This window comes from Cynara cardunculus, assembly GCF_001531365.2.
Source record: "Cynara cardunculus var. scolymus isolate 2C chromosome LG 6, CcrdV1, whole genome shotgun sequence".
NCBI classification, from domain to species: domain Eukaryota; kingdom Viridiplantae; phylum Streptophyta; class Magnoliopsida; order Asterales; family Asteraceae; genus Cynara; species Cynara cardunculus.
In genome coordinates, this window is record NC_037533.1 from 5804427 (window position 1) to 5814487 (window position 10061).

A 10061-nucleotide genomic window follows, 5' to 3' on the forward strand; every position below is an offset into this window, starting at 1 on the left:
CTTCTTATGGGTTGATAAACATCGTCAAGGCCCATAAGAAACTGCATGAGCTTAACCAATTGTGTGTGTTCAAGAAATTCATGTGAGGCATTACAGGTACAGGTAGGGAGTTTAACTAAAGCGTCAAACTGTTTCCACAATAAGTTTAATCTATGATAGTAATCAGAAACAGAAGATCCATTTTGACACAATGAGTTTATTTTTTGATATAAATTGAACATGACAGATCCGTCAACTTTGTCGTAAGTTTCTTTCAATTCTTCCCAGACCTTAACAKAATGTTTAGAGAAAAYYTGTCCTAAAAACAGGTCCTCCGTCATAGAGCTCAGAATCCACGAAAGGACCACTGAGTTACATCTATCCTATTGTTTTTCAAGAATGGGATCGTTAACAGGTCTAAGACAGGATCCGTCTATGAAACCGATTTTATTTTTAGTTTCAAGTGCCAAAATCATAGCACATGCCCAGACCTTGTARTTTTTCGTACYACACAAKTTTATAGTCAACAAAGGTGTTCCACTTGTATCGCTAGGRTRKAGATACAATGGATGTCCAAAATCAAAACTAGTGATTTTGGATTYCATTGGTCTACTAGCGACAACCTYGGAACCAGACATAGAAAYAAAGAACACACAAAGGAGACTAAGACAGATAAAAACAGGATTCCTAAAACACTTAAAGTGCTARGYCAAGCTAACTGCCTAGCTCCTTAACAAAGAAAAGAAAAGGCACACARAAGAAAAAAAAAAGAAACAGGAAACAACACAGAGAAGGAAAGCCTACCACCAAGAAAGCAGACAAAAGAAAAAAAGGGGAGAGGAAACAGACCTGAGCAGCAACAAAACAACTTTAACCAAAGGTTAAAGAGAAAATAAGCGCACCAGGAAGGCCTGAACAAACACAGACTGGACCTTCAAGAATCCAGTATCCTTGTCGAGAATTTGCATGGAAGYAGGAACAAAACACTTTTTCCAAYAAGTAAGAAYAGCCAAGAATAAAGCACYTATTTGAATAAGAAGCATATAAAAGAAAACAGAAAGAATCACAGTYCTAMGTGGAAGATTGGCATCATTAAGCTATAGAAGCACCACATAGACTGATCATCTACTTAAATGGAGAGTCACAGAATATGTAAGGAACAAGGATCCAAAAAAATAACCAACCACAATAGATCGGTTCATATTCGTGACAAGATTGTAACAAGACTTAAAAAAATACAAATCCACGGTAGTACAACAAGAATATTTCAGATCTAAACACATTTTAACAGAACTCATATATGCATGTGGTATTTAAACAACCATGTAAGGAAGAAATATGAAACAAAACCAGGGAGAACATCCAAGATATTTCATATCTGAACAGATATAACAGAATATACACAGGAAAATCTAAACCAAAGGATTGTACGAAATATAAAGCAGCGAAYCTGTATCACAGAACGAGTGGTAGATTGAGATCTTAACAAAAAATCATCGCAATCCACATACAGATCTGATCATATACGTAACTCGTATTCAAAATAAGAACACAAGTAATATCTAAACGAGATTATGCAAGGAAAACTAGAACAAGACTACATCACAGATTGTTGTGGTAGATCGAGACCTTAAAGAAAGTCATCGTAATCCTCAAACAGATCTGTTCATATGCAACAGATTCTAAAGAAAAATAACCAACCATAACCAGATCTGTTCATATGTAACAGATTCTAAACAAGGCATAGTACACCTCAAYAGAAACGATTCTAACAAGAGAGAAACGAGTATAACAAGAATCAATTAGAAGAAGACTGCATCATAGATTGTTGAAGTAGATCGAGACCATAAAATTCATCGCAATCCATAAACAAATCTGTTCATATGCATCAGATTCTAAACAAGACATAGTACATCTCAAAAGAACGATTCCAAACAAGAGAATAACGAGTATAACATCTAAATGTCGGTGCAAACGAGATCAATAGATCTGTACAGGCACAACATATGATGATCATTTACTCAACAGAAATAAACTCGAAGGAGAAAGGTTTACCTGAAAGTTTTCAAAACAGACCTATAAGCAACCGAGGAATCGCAAACGCTACTTCTTACRGATTTGGCTCTGATACCATGAACAAATATATGAACTAATATTTATTCAATGATTTAACCAAGTATATGAAAGAAGATTACAGACAATAGATCTATCTAATTTGTTAATCAAAGAGATTAACAATGAACAAAGCTTTAAAGTAAAACAGTGAACCGTATGAAAGAGAGAGAAGAAAATGTGAGATGTAAAAAATGATTTTGTGTGTGCTGGATGAGGCCCTTCAACTCTTTATATAAGATTTTCATCATGGCAGAAACAGTCCTTCAGCTTTTGTAAATCTTGCTCCGCTACCCTTGAGATTTCCCCAAAAGTGAGGCACTCCTTGCCCTTTTTATCACCTCTTTTGCCTTCTTGCATTATTAGACCTTTTACAATTTTCCTGAAATTATACAAAAGTAAAGATTGTAAGTCAATGATATATTTCAACARTTCACTACTCTGGCGACATTGTGGCCACAATGTCGAATTCTATTTTAATGCAATTTAACTTTGAGTACTTCTTTTCTTCTATTATGTATTTTCTTTTAAGCATTAGTTAAAACCCSCTTTGAGTGTGGAAATGTCAAAATGTAACACTTTGGTGTTATCGTTTTTTTTTTTGCTAACTTTTCGATTTGATTATTCGAGTTAAAGCTTTAACTCAACGCAGACAAGTCGAWCACTTGTGAGTGTGTGTTAATATTAGATCTTTGACTCAGARATGGTGAATTCGAAATACGACTTGAATGATACAAGGAGGCTTGAAAAAATCTTTAATAACCACATAGAGATATGGATTGTTGCATAATCATTACTAAGGTTTAGATGTCGGTCAAGTGGGTGTGTCATAGAGATATGTACATTTCTCCATATCARCGGAATTAAGATCTTACCTATTTAGTAAGGTTGGCAAACCAAAAGGTAGTAGTTGTGGGCACATTCCGCATGATGTAGCATCTAGAGAAGAAAATCGTGTGGGGGTTATTTATGACCGGTTTTGTCAACCATTTAAATTACTATCATATTCTTGGCAAAATCTTGCATCCATATCCGCTTTTTGTTACTTGTTATTAATTAATCTAGAAAATCTCCAAAATATTTTATTATTCTCTAATTGAAATCGTTGTATTCTCGACTTAGTACTTGAAACTTTGAAGTCTAATCCATGTGGATACGATTTTTGGTACCTTACATTATATTACTTGTAAGCGAAGTCAATATTTGGAGTATACTTGCACTACTATTGTGCCACATTTAGGTKTGTGTTACTTTTGCTATCAGTCAATGACGCTCTTTAACATAACACTTAGGACAACCACAATGTCTGGAAAATCTTAGTGCGATGGTGTTGCTCTATAAGAACAAAGGCGACACACATAAATTGTACTAAAATTGTAGAAAAAAGTTACTTAGCCACACCATGGAATTATAGTGGCATGAGATTGATGTGTCAGGATCCGACACAAAACAAAGGTTTCATAAAACCAGTTTGGCTTCATATCGTATTTATGCTAGTCTTATTTTTCTTACATTTCTTGTACGTTCGTTTAGTTCTTTATTTTTTTGCTTGCTCTCATAGTTTTAATTCTATATTTTTAGGTTTCCTTGTTGGTCTAATCTTACATCTTGTCCTTTCTCCCTTTTTATGTTCCCTGCKTATGTTGTTTATTTGCACAACTTCTCTATTACTTGTCTCACTTGTATCATTGTTCTCTGTTTTGCAAGTCGAAGATCCTCACAAAAACAACCTCTCTAYTCCCTTGGGTAAAAACAAGGTTTGAAGTATCCTACCATCCTCAAAGCGGCATTTGTATATAAGACATACTCGACTCGTTTAACGAGGGTTTGATTATTAATTATATTTAATCAATGCAGATACAAAATATTTTTGCTTTCCAAAATTGCAAATTGAGGTTAAGGGGCTGTTTACCAAACACTTACCCGGTAAGCGTTTATCGATAAAATTTAATATTATAATTTACTTAGCGAACAATATTTTAATCCACCAAAATACAACAATTTACCCGGTAAGCGGTTACCATGGTAATAGTCATCGCCCTCACTTACTGGATAAGACTCTTGGTACTTGTCTCGCTCTTACCGGGTAAGATTTTTGGTTCATACCATATTCATCCGATAAGATAATGATGTTCACTTACCCGAGTAATCATTTGGTAAACAACCTCTAAATTTAGGTGAAACTTATTGGATAAACCATATATATGAGATTATGTTCAAAATTTCTCAAAATTTTTAGGTTAAGTATACCACAAACAGTCAAATATCCTAGTCTTTTTTAATAACAAAAAATCATACAGAGATTTATCAAAACGTGGGAAGTATAAGGTACAGAATTGACAGACTCAGAATATGAGGGACCATAAATGTAAATTTTCTAATCACTATGCTCTCATTTGTCATTGACAGCAGCCTTTTACCCAACATTCCCAAATTTAACCGACATCTCTCTAATACTTCTCGGTGACGGAGAGTCGCCTTCACTCCAACTCAACGCCGGTCGCTGCCATGAGAGCCACCGGCTTCTTCTCATCGGATCACTTCACAAATCCGAACACATTTATCAAGATCCTAATCCTTTCGTTCTTCTCCCTCTCCCTCTTCTTTGCCGTCAAACACTTTTCCTCTGACGCCACTTACTCTCAAGAACTCTCCCTACCCTTCTCCTCCTCGATCACCAACGCCACCACAGCCGTCCACGTTGCATTCAATTCTACTACCAACAGCTCCCCCAATTCTTCGTCCCCACCACCTAATGCAGTCTCACCGCCACCGCCGCGTCCTCCGCCGGAAAATGTTGTGGAGAGGACGGGGATTGTGGACGAGAATGGAGCGATGACGAATGAATTTGTGATTGGGGATTATGACTCGAGTTTGCTTGAGAATGAGGTTGATGAAAGTTCGGTGGAGAGGGGAGGAGAGAGTGATCACAAGTGGGAAAAGATTGAGAAATTTAGGGTTTGTGATGAGAGTAGGAGAGAGTATATACCTTGTTTGGATAACGTAGATGTGGTTTCTAGGTTAAATTCAACTGAAAAGGGGGAGAAGTATGAAAGGCATTGCCCAGAAAAAGGAAAAGAATTGGATTGTTTGGTGCCCAATCCCAAGGGATACAAGAACCACATTCCATGGCCCAAAAGTCGAGATGAGGTATGTTAGTTTACATTTCCTTAGATTTGTCTCCAACAAATTCTCCAAAATGGAGAAAATGGAGATTTTGATTCTTTTTTTGCTTAAATTCTCCAAGACTTTCTCCAAAATGGAGAAAAATAGGAGAGATGGTATAAATCTCCAAATTTGGAGAACTCCTTAGAGATGATTGCTTAGGAAAGAGAAAGGTTTTTCTTCTTTCAATATTTCCACCAATACTTTTTTTCTTGGTAAAAGAAGAAATTATACCGATTGAGCTCCAAATTGGAATTACACTTGAATGAGGCGAAAGAGTGATTAGTGGTAGTACTTGAGATAGGAGATTAAACTAAAGTATAAGTACGTAGAAGGATAAGGTGGCACGGGCGACCTTCCATGGTTCCATCGTAAAGGAAAAAAAATTAGTTTATGAAGGGTGTCACCGTATTGTTTTGTTGGGTGCCACCATATAAAATGTTAGCACAAGGTTTTACAGGCGGAGATGGTAAATGGCCGTGCTTTGTACAAAAGGCCTGGGTTTGAGTCCCACTATTGTCAAATTTGTTGTTTTTTAGCTTAAATTTTGGTGTCTTTTTTATATACTTTTTGTGTTTYTAAAAATACATGTAGACAAGACTTGAACATGGGTCTTTTCTGTGCAGGTATAAGAAACCAACCAACAGATCTATACTAATATTGTGAAATCTTCCTTTAGATATTTTTGTAGTCAAATTGTGCCACCATTTGAAATTTTTTCTGGGTCCACCTCTGATAAGTTGTGGTAGGACCCTACCACAGTAGTCAAAAGCCTGTCTCAGCAGTGAAACGAATCATTCTTGGAAGTAAATTCTGCTTCAAACTGTCATGCATTGGGCWGTTGTTTTGTGTACCTTGACTAAAGCAACCCCATTTACTCCTATCCAAATAGCTCAGAGGAGCAAGCTTGGGCTGTGTTTCTACTACTGTAAAAAGTATTTCAGAGGCCATTTCTGCARTAAGTCAATGCTCTACATGATGACCAGTGAAGAAGATGAACRAGTTGAGGAGTCGTTAGTTGTGAGGATGAAAATAGAACTACTGGAACAGAGTATGTGAAGGAGGAGAAATGTTGGTTCTTGCTTTGAATGCCAATTTAGGCCACATTACCTGAAGAATTAAAGGTTGTTACCAAAACCATTAGTTGCATTTAACTCTTCGGACACTTGCAAGGCAAAAACCAAAGGATTGTCAWGTAGAGTATGCCAAGCCTATAATAGTATTGCCAATGGGGAAGCATGGGTTGGTAACCAAGTTTGCGCAATATTTGGGTGTAAAATTCATGGAAAAGAATTCATTTAAGGAGATTAGACTCTTTGGACTTGGTGGCTGTTGCATGGTTCTAGAASTTATAGTGGCTTCAGACCAGACGTTCTGTAACGCCCCACGTCCTTATATATTGGGTGTCGTTGCTTTACATGATAAAACTATTACATCTTGAATCTGAACTTGAAATTCAGCTTTATTTATAACATATCTTGAAATTACATCAAAGAAGAAATTACTTAGCGGAAACGTAACCACAACTTGTATTACAACAAAACTTGCTTATTGACTAARACCATACTACTTTATYTAAATCCCCCTTACTTCYTTCCTGAGATACATACATGAGATATATAAGCTATAAGCTTAGTGGGTATTTATGGTTTCATGAATGAGAATTTTTCATGATATTTTGTGAATGATAATTCATTAAAGCTCTTGATCATGTATAAAAATATTCTTCATTATCATGCATAAACATTCATAAAATACTATTCTTTATCATGCATAAAACATTCTTTTGAGATCTCACTTGTCACATGCATGTATACCATACTTGTCTTGAGGTTTGCTAACCCCCARGTCCATAAAAGGCTGCTCTATAAGGTTYGCTTGCAAAACGTCCCTTCTTGTAATATCCTGTACATTGGATATGATAGTTATACATAACATGTAAAAAATTTCRTGCCTTGTGTAACACATATGATAACATGTAAATGATACTTGTATTARAACATGTCATCATGCATATCTTGAATATGTATGTGTAWYAATATYTTCATGTAAAACAAGCATGCCAACATAACTTGTAATGCAYAAAATACTTGTATATATAGCATGCATGTATCTYATAAATCACATAAGTACTCACCTTGATTTTGCCTACTTTTTCCTTTGATTCCTTTCTTCAAGCTTAATTATGTATATATAGAGAGATTTCTTATTTTTGGTATGCACAAATAGTGACCCTTCAATCCCTATTTATAGATAAATTCATTGCATTAACTACTTGTTCTTTTTGCTCTCAAGATTGTACTCTTATGAGAGTTTAACACCTCATCTATAAAGATAAGAGAATCTTGACAACTCATTTCATAAGGATAAGAGAATATAGACAATAAAGATAAGAGAATCTAGACAGYTCATCTCTAAGGACAAGAGAATCTAAACAACTCATGCTTCTAGTACTCCTTGGCATGCTTCCTACACTTGTCTTGTAATCAATAGTCTTGCCAACTCATATTTTTTTAGCCTAAAGAACTCATCACTAGATTKCTTATTCATGCTTACTAGACTTGGCAACATATTTCTAGCCTTAACAACTCATCACTAGATTACTTAGTCATGCTTACTAGACTTGCCAACACACTTCTAGCCTTAACAACTTATCACTAGCTTGTTTAGTCTTATAATTAAGATGTTTCACTRAATGTAACAGCTGCTGGAGTACTTGAATTACTCATAAATATTTGCATTGAAGGCTTAAATATTGAGATTTATCAAATAAAGAAACTAGGGTGTTACACGTTCATTGCAAAAGGACTCAAAAGAAGGTAAACTTACAATGGTTAAGGGAAGAATTAACATTGTGATGACAGATACCCATGGTGGAACTTGAGTTAGWTATTGAAGTCCTTGAATAAGTATTTGAGGGATTGCCCATTGCAACTCTAGCACAATTGAGGGTGATTGAAGGTGTAATGGGAAAGTACAGGTCATTTTAAGAGCGAAAGGCTGCCACCACGGTGATCTCAGAACATAAAATACCTCTTAAGGTAGGTTTTGAACCAATTAATTTGAGGCCTTATAGGCTCCAAAWTTTTTTAGAAGAATGCAGCAGAGAGGCTTATTGAAGAGATGCTGYCCAAGGGGGGTAATGAAGTTCAGTATATCAACTTACAACTTTAGTATATCAACTTACAATGGACCATTTATACTAGTTAAAAAGTATGGTACTTGGAGAATGTGTATGCACTACTTTGAATAGAACAAAGATACGATGAAAAATAAACATCTCATACCCATCATCAATGAGGTGCTGGACATGGAGCTAAAATGTTCACTAAATTGGACTTGCGGAATATCATCAAATTCTTATGGTGGAAGGAGAGGAGGATGAGAYGGCTTTCATGGCCATTTTAGGCACTACAAATTCAAGCCTTTCGAGTTAATTAGCACAGTAGCTACATGTGGAGCACTAATAAATTCATTAAGTGAGCCATATCCGAGTCCTTTTTTAGTAATTTTCTGACAACATATTGGTTTCGGCTGTAATGAGAATGGGTATATGCTTCATCTAGTCCAATTTTGGAGTTATTACTCACCAATCAATTATATGATAAATTGTCAAATMCACATTTGGGAAAAGGAGTTCGGAATAATTTGATCACATGAAATCAAGGGAAGGAGTTGTTGATCAAGGAAAAATCAAGGGAATATTGCAATGGTCACAAGTCCACRATTTGTGAGTGTGATTGTCGAGGGCCTAATGCAGTTTCTTAGGTTGATTGGCATGCAAGATTGTGGGGTTATTAGTCGGCAACTGACTGAGCTGTTTGAGGAAGGCCAATTTAAGTGGAGAGCAGTTGCTGAGGAGGCTTTGTGAAGCTCAAACAGGATCTGTTCTATTGCAGCAAGAGCATCCAATTGCATATTTTAGCAAGTTGCTSGGAAATAAAAGCATCGCCTTGTAAATGTATCAGAAGGAACTYGTATTTGTTGTTTCAGCCACACAGAAGGACCATTAGTCCTTGAATTACCTTTTTAACACAAAGCATGACTAATGTGGCTGATTAAATTGATCGCATGGTTATGAGATCCATCACGATGACGGAAAGGAGAACTTAACCATTGGCATGTTATCATAAATCCATGAGGAGAATGGAGAGGTTTGGGTTCCATCTTTACGTGTACCTTTTTAGTTCATAGAAACCCAATAGAGCKATGAGGACGACAAAATAGGTTTTATTAGAAAGCTGTGAGTACAACTTGTGGTTCTGTGGTGGTGTACATCCGATATGGGTTGTTGATGTATAAAAGAACGGTGACTTTGTGAGCCACAGGAACTGAAGTATGTTGGTATTCAAGGAGTTGCATGGTTCTGGTGTAGCTAGCCATATTTGGGTGCGCAAAAATACTTATGTCAAAGTAGCTGACTTCTTATTCCCAAACAAGAGAGCTGACATTAAAAGGGGTGCTAGAACATGAGGTTTCTCAACAATGTAAAGATGAAACTGTGGCTACACCTGTCTATTTGTATCCCTTGCCAATTCCCACGTTAGTTTGGAAATATGTGCCAATGGACTTTAATGATGGTTTACCAAGGTCTATGTAGAAGGATGCCATAATAGTAGTAGTTGATCATCCAAGTATGCCCACAGTGTGCGGGTTAGTCACCCTTTCACAGTTGTAGAGATTGATAAAGTCTACTTCAATCACATTGTAAAACTACATGAGACGGAATTCCTAGGTTGATTGTGGGTGATTGCTTAAAGTGTTCACCAGTCAGTTTTGGAGGGAATTATTTCATTTAGTGCCTT

The 10061-nt window shown here is 36.2% G+C and overlaps 1 protein-coding gene across 1 annotated transcript in view; it reads left to right on the top strand.

Moving 5' to 3' along the window:
• Window positions 1–4561: 4561 nt before the first annotated feature.
• Window positions 4562–10061, top strand: part of LOC112514321 (probable methyltransferase PMT10) — a 13181-nt gene continuing 7681 nt past the window's right edge. The window contains exon 1 of the mRNA XM_025120731.1: window positions 4562–5241. Coding sequence (XP_024976499.1) covers window positions 4600–5241 — 642 coding nt within the window. The 5' untranslated portion in view covers window positions 4562–4599. The remainder of the gene's footprint in view (window positions 5242–10061) is intronic.